The following is a 13,842-nucleotide window of genomic DNA, read 5'->3' as shown; positions in this document are numbered from 1 at the left end:
CACGCATGCCAGATCTTACAACGCCTGGATAGGTATTTAACAAATCAGCTAACCATATTATGGTCGTGTTCCCCTGCGCAGACGTTGCATGCATCAACCAATGGTTGCGTGCACCAGATTGCTATAACATATGTGGTTAGTTGATAAGTTAAAACACCTAACCAGGCATCATTGTAAGATCTGGCATGCATCAGCAATGTTCGAACAGGGGAACATGACCATAGCGATCTGATGCGCACGACTGCACAGTCGATGACTTGGAACACAAACATTGGTTGATACAATGCAACACCATAACATCTCCCTAACAGGGGTAGAGAACTCTTGCGCTGAGTCATATAACGAACATCTTTCATGAGACGCTTTTATCCAAAGCGACTTAGTCATGCGTGCACATATTTAAGTAGTTTTTGTAACACAATCTTTACAAATTGTAATGGCTCTCTTAATCTACTAAATGTTAAACCAGCAACATGAAAATATGTTGTGGACTAGATTTGGTCCCTGTCCCCTATTTGAGAATCAGGGGTGGAACTGTGACGTTTTAGGTAGTTTCATAGAGCTTAACTGAAGCCTATCCTTGAATGTGTTGTGATAAGGTGCTGTGGACAAATTTGAGCATCCTTGAAGACTGACAATCAGGTTTAATACAGAATGCTTCAGCGTGGACATACTGCACAACAGCTGTCAGTGAGGCTTTGATTCATCACAGTTACGTGCATTATCTTGCTTAGTTACCAGTAGGTACTTAGAGCCATGTCTTTCTTTCAAAATGGTGATTAGACCAAATTAAAGTTTGTCAATAACCAGCACATTGCTGATGACTACTGATGGTATCTCCTACTGTAATATTCTTTGCAGGTGGTGCATGATGTTACTTTCACTGCTGTGGTGTCATCCATTGGAGATATAGCCCAGGGCAGGTACAAGGGGCTCGCAGAGTAATTACTGCAGTAGTTTGACTATCATACTATTTCATTGTAATCACTAGTCAGTTGCTACCTAGGGCTATTCAGTTTGACTACAAAATAATGATCAATGGTGTGGAAGACATTTATTACATTTTACTGACAAGAAAAAAGTTAGAAATAAACATTCAGTGAACAGCTTCTTATAGTACATCCTACTCCTCTCCGGCTCCTGGTAGCACAATCTTGCTTGGGTCATAGTAGTTCTCCTCCATAAGAAGAAGACCTGCAGCCTCCCTCTGTGTGATCAACCTTTCTGCTTCCCTCCTGGCCCACTGCCTCATACTGGTGAGAAAAAGACAGGTCAAAAAGACAAATCAAATAGTGTTTGATGATCAATTCAATATAGCACATAGTTGTTTGTCGTAGTGCACATTGCTCTCCATTATACAAAAAAATGAATCCCATTAGCACAGTATACATCATCCCCATTTTAGCTCCAAAATGCCATCAATTTGAAAAAAGGAAAAAGTAGACGGTGCCGATTTATCAGTGCATTGAACCCTGTCACGAGCCATTGTTTTAAAAACTAGATTATTTTAGCACGAAGACGTCCTATCTGAATTCCAACATCTATATGCACCGGTGTCATTTTTGGAGTCCAGGAACGCAGCATTGACTTGTGGAATTGACTGGTCTACTATCCAAAGTTCCATCAGTCCATTGTAATACAGCTTATTGTCCTATGTAGCTCCATTGGTAGCGCATGGTGCTTGCGACGCCAGAGTTTTGCGTTTGATTCCCACAGGGGACCAGTACGAAAAAAATATATGCAGTCACTACTGTAAGAGCGTCTGCTAAATGACTGAAATGTCCATTTGAAACCCTATTTTTCAAAAATACTTGTGAATATGTGCTATGATAAATATGCTCCTTTACCCCACAACTGCATACTGAAATAAAAAGAACCCAAAAGTTGTACATAAGCTTTTTGTGCATATTTCAATCAAATTGTGCACATTTGTTTACTTCCCTTTTAGTGAGCATTTCTCCTTTGGCAAGATAATACATCCACCTGACAGGTTCGCGTATCAAGAAGCTGAATAAACAGCATGATCATTACACATGTGCACCTTGTGCTGGGGACAATAAAAGGACACAAATGTGCAGTTGTTACACAACACAATGCCACAGATTCCAAGAACACAGGATGAGATGTTACTATCCTTTGTGCAAGCACTTCCAAGAGTTAATGAACAGTGAGCGTGGTGAAATTTGGGGAGCGCATCGTCAGTAGTGTACCTTTGGTTCCTAGGGTGTTTCAGCCTTTCACACTATACACCCTCCCCAAAGGCGGCCAGCGACAGGGTGATCAATCCTACGCTTGCGTCCCATTCCCAATTAGTCATAGGAGTTGCCTTGTTGTTGATAGCCAACATCCCATGGGACTATGCATGGCAGGGGCATCCTCCTCCCTGAGTCAAGCATTGTTGACCGCATACCTCCTGGCCCTCTCACTTCGGGGCCCAGCTGGGGTCTTTGCTCTTCATCCAGAGCCACTGACTGCTGCCTTCTGCCGCCTCTGATACAGCTTTGATTGCCAAACGCTGGCTCTGGCCCTTAATTCCCAGGTCTCTAAGCAGTCTGGTTGTAGATGTTGCCACACAACCTTTGCAGCCCACCTCCACTGGTCGGACTTCTGTGTTCCAGCCATGATGCCGTGCTTCGGCAGCTAGATCAGCATAGCGCAGATGTTTTCGCTCATAAGCCTCATCTGAGTTTTCCCAGGGTACTGTGAGCTCAATGATGAAGACCTTATTGAGTGAACGGGACCAGAGCACCATGTCAGGTCTTAGGGTGGTGGTTGCGATCTCCGGAGGAAACACAAGTTGCCGGCCAATGTCAGCTAGCATTTTCCAGTCGCGGGCCAAGCGCAGCTGGTCTCGCTCTAATGGTGTAGAGCCGCTCTTCGGTGGTTTAGCCCCTTCGCGGACAAAGTTTGTCCGTAAGGAGTGTGATGCTGCTGTGGGTGGTAGGGAGTTGGTGGCAGCTCGCTTGTCCTCCAGGGCGGACGCAAGGTTTTTAAGGACTTGGTTGTGACGCCAAGTGTAGCGTCCTTGGGTGAGGCTTGTTTTACACCCTGTGAGAATGTGCCTGAGGTTGGCTGGCATGGAACAGAGGGCACAGTCCGGATCTTCACCATACCAACAGATTTCCTTACATGAACTGTAACTCAGTAAAAACTATGAAATTGTTGTACAATTTGCCCAATAAAATTTTATTTTTGTTCAGGCATTGCCAAGATCGGCCCATTTCTTCCAAACAGCATTTGTCAAAGCTATCCTGTAAGTACCCCCCCCCCCCAGGAACATCTGATGATTTGCATAAAGCTGGGCCTCAGTACACTCTGGTCACATCGCCAACTGTCGTATAGTAAGTCTCCTCACATCAGAAGGGCCTTTTTTTTAAGTGTCAGCTTCATATTCATCTCCAGCACCACCCCAACATCAACATACAGTTGAAGTCAGAAGTTTACATACACCTTAGCCAACTACATTTAATCCCAGTTTCACAATTCCTGACTTGTAATCCTAATAAAAACATTCCCTGTCTTAGGTCAGTTAGGATCACCACTTTATTTTAAGAATGTGAAATGTCAGAATAATAAGAGAACGATTTATTTCAGCTTTTTTCATTCATCACATTCCCAGTGGGTCAGAAGTTTACATACACTCAATTAGTATTTGGTAGCAATGCCTTTAAATTGTTTAACTTGGGTCAAATGTTTCAGGTAGCCTTCCACAAGCTTCCCACAATAAGTTGGGTGAATTTTGGCCCATCCTTCCTGACAGAGCTGGTGTAACTGAGTCAGGTTTGTAGGCCTCCTTGCTCGCACATGCTTTTTCAGTTCTACCCACACATATTATATAGGATTGAGGTCAGGGCTTTGTGATGGCCACTCCAATACCTTGACTTTTGTCCTTAAGCCATTTTGCCACAACTTTGGAAGTATACTTGGGGTCATTGTCCATTTGGAAGACCCATTTGCGACCAAGCTTTAACTTCCTGACTGATGTCTTGAGATGTTGCTTCAATATATCCACATAATTTTCCTTCCTCATGAAGCCATCTATTTTGTGAAGTGCACCAGTCCCTCCTGCAGCAAAGCACCCCCACAACATGATGCTGCCACCCCCGTGTTTCACAGTTGGGATGGTGTTCTTAGGCTTGCAAGCCTCCCCCTTTTTCCTCCAAACATATCAATGGTCTTTATGGCCAAACGGTTCTATTTTTGTTTCATCATATACGAGAGGACATTTCTCCAAAAAGTACAATCTTGGTCCCCATGTGCAGTTGAAAACCGTAGTCTGGCTTTTTTAATGGCGGTTTTGGAGCAGTGGCTTCTTCCATGCTGAGCGGCCTTTCAGGTTATGTCGATATATATACAAGACTCATTTTACTGTGGATATAGATACTTTTGTACCCATTTCCTCCAGCCTCGTCACAAGGTCCTTTGCTGTTGTTCTGGGATTGATTTGCACTTTTCGCACCAAAGTATGTTCATCTCAAGGAGACAGAACGTGTAACCTTAGTGGTATGACGGCTGCGTGGTCCCATGGTGTTTATACTTGCGTACTATTGTTTGTACAGATGAACGTGGTACCTTCAGGCGTTTGGAAATTGCTCCCAAGGATGAACCAGACATGGCTGGCTGATTTCATTTTCCCATGATGTCAAGCAAAAAGGCACTGAGTTTGAAGGTAGGCCTTGAAATACATCCACAGGTAAACTGCCAATTGACTCATGATGTCATGATCAGAAGCTTCTAAAGCCATGACATCACTTTCTAGAATTTTCCAAGCTGTTTAAAAGGCACAGTCAACATAGTTCTGACCCACTGGAATTGTGATAGTGAAAGAATCTGTAAACAATTGTTGGAAAAATTACTTTGGCCATGCACAAAGTAGATGTTCTAACCGACTTGCCAAAACTTTTGTGGAGTGGTTGAAAAAACAAGTTTCAATGACTCCAACACTAGTGTATGTAAACTTCTGACTTCAACCATATGTGAAAACTGCACATTTCTATGTTTTGTAGTAACATCAGTGTTTTATTTTATTTTACTAGGCAAGTCAGTTAAGAACAAATTCTTAATTTTCAATGATGGCCTAGGAACCTTTCGGTTACTAGTCCAACGCTCTAACCACTAGGCTACCCTGCCGCCCTGTGTGCATTGCATACTAATTGGTTGATGATGTTACTACAAAACATAGAAATGTGCGGTTTTCACATATGTTGGAGGTTGTGCTGGATATGATGAATATGAAGCGGACACTTAAAAGTCCCTAGACTTATCTTCCCCTATTTGTTTTTTTACTACAAAACATAGAAACGTGCAATATTCACATGTTTATGTGGTGGTGGTTTTGATGATGAATATGAAGTAGAGCAATTTTGGAATGTCCCTTTAACCGAAAATATCTGTTATAAAACATTCATCAGTGTAGTTTGGTTGCATTCATCTAGCTCGTGTTTTGTGGGGTCCTCCTAGCAGTGTTATGTTTTACTGTAGCTCGGCTTTTCAGTCACTTACGCATTGTGCACCTACTTGCATCATTGTGCAAGTGATGAAGATCAAGCCACAAAGTAACAGAGGGATGTGCAGTGTGTTTAAACATACCCATGGTCTGGTAAATAGTGGATGAAGGTACCCCCAACCACAATAGCCATGGAGATGCCAAAGAAGAAGGCCATCCTCATGTTCCACTCGTCAACGACAGGATCCTGAGAGAACCCATGATAATCTCGATTCTGTAGAGATTTGAGATATTGTTATTATGCTTTGAAGCTACACTGGATTGTTTGCTAGCTAGTATTTACTACACCGGAGTGCAGTTAGTAAAGTATTTATGCACTATGTTTGACTGAAGGAATGTGTATCGTTAAGTCGAACTACATTGAATGTGTAATATTGTCAATAATACCAGATATGAGCTGGCTAGCAAGAGTAGGGTATTTCCGTTTAGATTCAGAACCAACTCACCTTCTCGAACGCGCTGACCTCTGAGTGCCCATGACTTTCCGTGGCACGTGAGGGCTGCAAATCCGATACAGTGGCCGAACCAGCAGCACCCGAGGGTGGAGATTGCGATACGAACCGAGCCCCAAACGCCGGATTTGTGCGAAAACGGGCCAAGGCAGGCCTAAACCGTGACAACCGGGCGAGCATTTTGACAGGGCAACACTGTCGTGTCGACCCGACACCGGAATTTTTTGCCCTTTTCTTCAGCTTGTGGAACAGAAGCAGATCATTTCAAAAGAGGTTATTGATCGCCGCCTACTGGGTGGGATGTGTCTGCTGTCAGTGGATGTCACCTACCACGAGCACAGCCTACTGGAAATAATGAGATAAGGCAGTTTGTTGCGAAAATATATTTCTTATGAGGTGCAATGTTTGTTGAGCAAATATTGAATCCAATTCAAGATTTCAACGAATTAAAAAAATACGGGAAAAAACGAGCACCCTTGCCTTTCTAGCACTAACACCCGCACTTTTCTTTTCTTACTAGCACTGACTTTGCTGATAGAGGCTTTGAGAGGTTTAACTTAATATGGCTATGATTTGTGGTTTTCTCGACTAGCAACCTTTTAGATGATCTGTAAATCGCTCTGGATAAGAGCGTCTGCTAAATTACATTTTTTTAAAGGCAAACGTTATGCACTATTATTGGGCAAATTGCCAAAATTGCTTCATATATTTCCAAATTGCTTCATTTATACAGTGATTAGAATGACTGTCTTCAAAATGTATGGTAATCAGGCATCCAAGATCTTAAACTGTATCTCTAATACACTGCCTGTCGCTTTTTATGCTATTTGATTACATATTTTTTTATTTCACTTTCGTATTTTATATTGCCTTAAGTCTAAGTCTTCTATGTTTAAAACCTCTACAGGATCGGTGGGTCCCCGTGGGACGGTTGAGCTAACGTAGGCTAATGCGATTAGCAGGAGGTTGTAAGTAATAAGAAAATTTCCCAGGACATAGACATATCTGATATTGGCAGAAATGATTGTTAATCTAACTGCACTGTCCAATTTACAGTAGCTATGAAAGTGAAAGAATACCATGCTATTGTTTGAGAGTGCACAGTTTTAAACTTGAAAAGTTATTAATAAACCAATTAGGCACATTTGGGCAGTCTTGATACATTTTGAACAGAAATGCAATGGTTCCTTGGATCAGTCTAAAACGTTGCACATGCACTGCTGTCATCTAGTGGCCAAAATGTAAATTGTGCCTGGGCTGGAATAATACATTATGGCCTTTCTCTTGCATTTCAAAGATGATTGTACAAAAAAAGCATGTTTTTTTTCTTTGTATTATCTTTTACCAGATCTAATGTCTTGTATTCTCCTACATTCATTTCACATCTCCACAAACTTCAAAGGGTTTCCTTTGAAATGGTATCAAGAATATGCATGTCCTGAGCTACAGGCAGTTAGATTTGGGTGGATCCTTAAACATAGCTAGCTAGTGCATCTGGCATTTTGTGCAACAATTGCGTAACAATGCTGCAAAAAGGTCATGATGGTCAGGGGGAGGTATGAGTTTATTAACCTTACGGGAATGGGATGCATGCCTTTCCTATTTGTTTCCAAATTCCAATAAAGTGAAACATAAACCAGAGGGAAGAGGTGAAGTGAGAGGGTCCACTCCTGTGAGAATACAGCAATAAGTAGACCAATCATAGAGAGACTAATATGCAGAGCAGATCACCTGCCTTATTCGCCTTTGGGACGACTCCCATTGTTAGGGCAGAGACAATACCATCTCGTAATTATATACAGTATCTCTGGAGAAGCCTGCTAGGTGAGAGTGGACAGAGAGCTAGAGTAAGAAATACTAGGCATAGACCGACCGAGAAATGGTCCAGGTGTTGTGGACTTCATTGGTTTTGCTTATCACCTTCAGGGAATCAGGTCAGTGACTTTATTATTGTTGTTTAAAAATAAATATTTATTTTCATAACATCAGTAAACTAAATGTGATATTTAGTATCTTGAGTTGTGAATACAACACTTCACTATTATGCTAGACACATCACGTTACTTTTTAATAATATGATCAAATGCTAGAAAAAATGATTGTTCTAGTCACTGCTTCAATCTATGTGTTTCCAGTATCACAGGAGGTGAAATGTTACAGCAGGTTTGATAATGGGGATTGTGGTGATCTCCTGGGAGAGGTGACAATTGAAGACTTGTCTTAACCCTCACTATGGCTACATTGGAGCAGATGGAAAATGCAAGTTTTGTGGGTGGGTCTCAATTGGTTTCAGATTTGGACGACAATGTCCCAGTGCAGGATGTGATATGGTGTATTATGTCACCTGTAGCCCAGCTTCGTGGTCTGAATGGACTACTTGGGGCCGCTGCTCTGTCCCCTGTAAGGAGGGAGTTTCGCAGAGACGGCGAGAATGCCAGGGACGTGGAAAATGTACTCTGAAGAGTAGCCTTGAAGAGCTTCAGAAACTAACGTTAGAGACCAAAGTCTGCATTGAGCCAGACTGTTGTCCAGGTACAGACCCCTTCTAACAGTCAGGGAACATACATTCAATAATATCTGAAGTCAAGGTATTTTGTGCCTCTTTTGATGATCTTGCTGAAAATTGTACAGAACATGGACAATGGAGCAAGTGGGGTGAGTGGCAGCCCTGTTCAGCAACTTGTGAGAAGGGCATGAGAAAGAGAATGAGGACATGCACCGAACCACCACCTAGATGTGGAAGCAGCTGCGAAGGTCCAAGTGAAGAGGAGGAACAATGCTTGGTTGATCGCGTCTGTCCAAGTAAAGACCATCATGACTTAGACACTCTATTCCTTCACGTAATGCAATAACCATCTCCATACATGATACACGTTTGACATGTTTTCACCACTCACCTCCTATTTCGACTGTAGCCCATGGTGGTTGGTCAAACTGGGAGACTTGGCAGCCATGCTCAGACACTTGTGCAAGGGAGGATTTACCCAGACCTACACAGCGGCGCTGCAGATCATGCTCCAATCCACCACCATCCTCAGTGCCCCCTGGTGATGAATGCCCTGGGTTAGGGAGCGAAACTAGGACCTGTGATGAGCTTCCTTCATGTCCTGGTAAATGACATGGCAAAGCAATAACATTTTCCTCTGAGGTTCTGACTGATATCCTAAAGCTATTGCTTGTATTCATACACAGGATGTAGCAATAACATGTACTCATAGTGTATGTAAAACAAACCTCCCCCTTTATCCTCAACAGTGAATGGTAACTGGGGACCATGGGGCCCCCCCAGCTCCTGCTCCGTTACCTGTGGGGTGGGGGTTAATGAAATGCTCAGACAGTGTGACAACCCAGCCACTAAACATGGAGGTCTGCCCTGCTCTGGATCTAATAAAGACACACAAATCTGCAATACCAAAAACCATTGCCCAGGTAAAAGACTGACAGCCAGAGAATAACCCATTCCCTCTGCCCATTTCATCAGTTATTAACCTCTGAGCAAATGTTGTTTTTAGTGAATGAGTCATTTGATCAAACTTAGCCTCTCTTGAGAGGATTATAGCTTTCACACAACTGAGGTCAGATGTTTATTTTAGTCACTGTAATTATAATATTATATACTTTAACAGTAATACTATTACTGTTGTTATGATATGGGGCGTAGTTTAGTGTTCGCAAAAGATAGACAGCACCCTTCCACACCACATCTCTAGGTGGCAGCGGTAACGGGGTCTAAGTATTGTGCGAGGCCTTGATAAACACACAGGTACGGCCTGCCAGTGTTTTGTTTTGCGTTACCTTTTTAGTTTTGTTTTTTTGTTCTTTTCTTTTTGTGTATAATTATTTTCGTCACCATAAACTGAACAAATGATAATCCCCTTGGCTGGCCAACCTGGGGTTCAAGACGGTGCTGGCCCTGGACCGAGTTAAGGTTGCTGTCCCCTGGGGGCACATGCTGTCCGCATACTTTTACTTTTCACATAAATGCACAGATTCAATTAGGTTACAGACCATTTAGCTAGTCCTAGGACCCCTAGAGATAGCAAGTGTATCAACATCTGTGGGCTAGCTAGTTGGTTTCATAACACTGTATATGGTATTCAGTAGTGAAACCATTGTATCCTTCAAGCCCTCCTAAGAACTGAAAGACTTCCCATGGGGATAATAGTTATTTCTTTGTTCCACAGTGGATGGTAAGTGGTCGCAGTGGGGGACATGGGAAGAATGTAAATCTAATAGAGGAAACATTAAGTGTCGAAAAATTGGTGGACAGCAAAGACGCCAAAGATGGTGTGAACACACAGGTTTTGGTGGGTTGACGTGTGAAGGAAAGATCACAGACTACAGGCCCTGCTTTGACATTACATCTTGCTACTGTGAGTTCATTTTTTTCCCCCATTGATTGAGCTGTGTTTGAATTGATGCCTCTTTCAACTTTAATTCAATCCAAGTGTTGCATTGTTTTTCAGTGATAGTTGAATACAAATCAGATTTCATGACCAGTAGGCTAAGAAGTTATGTTCCTCACATAATGCTTCGCTTGTGTTTAGTTGATAGTAAGTTGAGTGAATGGAGTGAGTGGAGTCATTGTGAGCCCCCCTGTGGAGAAGGAGTCAAAAGGACCAGAGAACGCAAGTGCATACCTAATCTCTCAGAATACCCGTAAGGAGACTGTATAGTATACTGTTATTACACACTGATTAACCAAGTAATTTGTGTGTATCTACTCTTTTGCCTCTCAATAAGTAGGCTAAACATGATTTAGGCATTGCTTGGGCTCAGTGGCACATTCAATATTATCTGGTGCGGTGTGAAATCTGTGCACTCTGCTATTGTTTGGTGTGTCAGGTGTAAATTGGGTGAATCTAACTCTTTATTTGCTATTTGTTTCCATGCCAGGGAGGCAATAGGGTATCCTATTAAGGCTAAAGCATATTTTGAAGGGAAGCCAAAAGTGAACTGCACACTGTTGAAGGACACAAAAGAGACTCTGGTTTGTATAAAGGTTCCTCTATGTGACACATAGGTAATACCTTATCATTAACATTGATTTCACAGTTGCAATATCAATTTTAAATGGACTTTGGTCAGCTCTAATGCAATCTCTAAATGTCTGACTTTTTTCAGAGTCTTTTGATCAAAACACAAGCCTGGAGGGGGATAAGGATTGTCAACTTAGAAAATGACACATTGAATTGTCTAGCCATGTGATTTCACTGCTTTTGGTCACATATGTCTATGCAGCCTTCATGAACCAGTAGTAACACAAAGTAGTTTATTATGACTACACTTTTCATAATAATGTAATTTCCTAAAGAAATAAAAGACATTAAAGCAATTCCTTGATAGGAAGTGAACAGTCTATGAAGTCTTTTCATTTCAAATGCAGCATTGCATTAACTGTAGTGATTATTGAAAACTTCATTCATGCATAACAAATTGTGTGTTGCCAGGACAACAACATCTCCCTCAATGTGAGCAAGACAAAGGAGCAGATCATGGACCACAGGAAAAGTTGTGCCGAACAGGCCCCCATTAACATTGATGGGGCTGTCATGGAGCGGGTTGAGAGTTTCAAGTTCCTTGGTGTCCACATCACCAACAAGCTATCATGGTCCAAACACACCAAGACAGTCGTGAAGAGGTCACGAGAAAACCTTTCCCCCCTCAGGAGACTGAAAATATTTGGCATGGGTCCCCAGATCCTCATAAAGTTATACAGCTGCACCATCGGGAGCATCCTGATCGGTTGCATCACCGCCCAGTATGGCAACTGCTAGGCATCTGACCGTAAGGCGCTACAGAGGGTAGTGCATACGGCCCAGTACATCATTGGGCCCAAGCTTCCTGCCATCCAGGACCTACACTACCGTTCAAAAGTTTGGGGTCACTTAGAACTGTCCTTGTTTTGAAAGAAACTCTATTTTTTGGTCTATTAAAATAACATCAAATTGATCAGAAATACAGTGTAGACATTGTTAATGTTGTAAATCACTACTGTAGCTGGAAACGGTTGATTTAAAAAAATTGAATATCTATATAAGCGTACAGCGGCCCATTATCAGCAACCATCACTCCTGTGTTCCAATGGCATGTTGTGTTAGCTAATCCAAGTTTATAATTTTAAAAGGCTAATTGATCATTAGAAAACCCTTTTGCAATTATATTAGCACAGCTGAAAACTGTTGTCCTGATTTAAAGAAGCAATAAAACTGGTCTTCTTTCGACTAGTTGAGTATCTGGAGCATCATCATTTGTGGTTTCAAGAAACAAATAACTTTCTTCTGAAAGTCATCAGTCAATTCTTGTTCTGAGAAATGAAGGCTATTCCATGCGAGAAATTGCCAAGAAACTGAAGATCTCGTACAACGCTGTGTACTACTCCCTTCACAGTACAGCGCAAACTGGCCTAACCACAACTGAGCAAAAGGACAAGTACATTAGAGTGTCTAGTTTGAGAAACAGATGCCTTACAAATCCTCAACTGGCAGCTTCATTAAATAGTACCCGCAAAACACCAGTCTCAACGTCAACAGTGACTCTGGGATGCTGGCCTTCTGAATACTTATGTAAATAAGGTATTTTGTTTTTTAAAATTTTTAATACAGTTAAAATATTTCTAAAAACCTTATTTTGCTTTGTCATGATGTGATATTGTGTGTTGTCACGTTGGTATGAGGGTGGGGAGACAGGCGCAGGAATGCGTAATAGGGTTTGTTATTACACCCAAATTACGGTGTGCCGTGTAAAGACACCTGGACAAAGACCAAACAAACACTATAGAAAACACAGGGTTGAAACCCAAACAAAAGCGAGGAGTACATTGAATAAATAACACAGGTGCGAGACGAGACGCGTAATCATCTGCAAAATCCACAATAGTACGAAAGCCAAAATACACAGCACAGGTACTCACACGAACCAACAGACATAGTAACAATAATCGACAGGACAATGGTAAACCAAAGACACACTTATACAATTACTAATCACTGGGAATAGGGGCCAGGTGTGATTAATGAAAGTTCCGGAGGATTCCGTGACATGTGTAGATTGATGAGGAACATGTTATTTAATACATTTTTGAATAAGACTGTAACGTAACAAAATGTGGAAAAAGTCACTGGGTCTGAATACTTTCCGAATGCACTGTATGCAAATACATACTAGCATGTGCCAAAAGGAGCTCTCTTGCTCATGCTTGGTTCTGTCCACCTCCTTGCTTGTTCTGCCCACAATTGGAAATGACAGGCTGTCGTCTATCTTTTTTATTTGACCTAGGCAAGTCAGTTAAGAACAAATTGTTATTTTCAATGACAGCCTAGGAACAGTACCGACCCCCGTCAGCTCCCAGCTGTGCCCTGGACACCATTTGTGAATTGATCGCCCCCCATCTAGCTTCAGAGTTTGTTCTGTTAGGTGACCTAAACTGGGATATGCTTAACACCCCGGCAGTCCTACAATCTAAGCTAGATGCCCTCAATCTCACGCAAATCATCAAGGAACCCACCAGGTACAACCCTAACTCTGTAAACAAGGGCACCCTCATAGACGTCATCCTGACCAACTGGCCCTCCAAATATACCTCCGCTGTCTTCAACCAGGATCTCAGCGATCACTGCCTCATCGCCTGTATCCGCCACGGAGCCGCAGTCAAACGACCACCCCTCATCACTGTCAAACGCTCCCTAAAACACTTCTGTGAGCAGGCCTTTCTAATCGACCTGGCCCGTGTATCCTGGAAGGACATTGACCTCATCCCGTCAGTTGAGGATGCCTGGTCATTCTTTAAAAGTAACTTCCTCACCATTTTGGATAAGCATGCTCCATTCAAAAATGCAGAACCAAGAACAGATACAGCCCTTGGTTCACTCCAGACCTGACTGC

General features: G+C 42.3%; 2 protein-coding genes across 2 annotated transcripts; one reads left to right on the top strand and one right to left on the bottom strand.

Annotated features, from left to right (window-relative positions):
• Nucleotides 1-1,039: 1,039 nt before the first annotated feature.
• Nucleotides 1,040-6,224, bottom strand: LOC118359753 (NADH dehydrogenase [ubiquinone] 1 beta subcomplex subunit 11, mitochondrial-like). The gene is made up of 3 exons (XM_035738437.2): nt 5,953-6,224; nt 5,590-5,720; nt 1,040-1,253 (listed from the first exon to the last, which is right to left on the bottom strand). Exons 1-3 carry the CDS (start codon nt 6,136-6,138, stop codon nt 1,124-1,126), a joined length of 447 nt encoding a protein of 148 aa, XP_035594330.1. The 5' UTR covers nt 6,139-6,224; the 3' UTR covers nt 1,040-1,123.
• A 1,178-nt stretch (nt 6,225-7,402) lies between these two features.
• Nucleotides 7,403-11,312, top strand: LOC118359751 (properdin-like). The gene is given in 11 exon segments (XM_035738430.2): nt 7,403-7,892; nt 8,094-8,172; nt 8,174-8,230; nt 8,309-8,490; nt 8,590-8,760; nt 8,874-9,068; nt 9,214-9,387; nt 10,143-10,331; nt 10,506-10,617; nt 10,855-10,981; nt 11,083-11,312. Coding segments are annotated over 10 exon segments (1,341 nt in total). The 5' UTR covers nt 7,403-7,837; the 3' UTR covers nt 11,083-11,312.
• The last annotated feature ends 2,530 nt before the right edge of the window (nt 11,313-13,842 follow it).

Source organism: Oncorhynchus keta, chromosome 27 (genome assembly GCF_023373465.1).
Source record: "Oncorhynchus keta strain PuntledgeMale-10-30-2019 chromosome 27, Oket_V2, whole genome shotgun sequence".
In the NCBI taxonomy this organism is placed as follows: domain Eukaryota; kingdom Metazoa; phylum Chordata; class Actinopteri; order Salmoniformes; family Salmonidae; genus Oncorhynchus; species Oncorhynchus keta.
Note: the sequence above shows the minus strand (reverse complement) of the source record. Positions and strands in the feature narration are given on the sequence as shown.

Coding starts and splice junctions, on each gene's coding strand:
- LOC118359753 (XM_035738437.2), bottom strand. CDS start 6,138: ATGCTCGCCCGGTTGTCACGGTTTAGGCCTGCCTTGGCCCGTTTTCGC. Junction 5,721..5,952: donor AGGTCAGCGCGTTCGAGAAG/GTGAGTTGGTTC, acceptor AAATCTCTACAG/AATCGAGATTATCATGGGTT. Junction 1,254..5,589: donor CACTATTTACCAGACCATGG/GTATGTTTAAAC, acceptor TTTTCTCACCAG/TATGAGGCAGTGGGCCAGGA.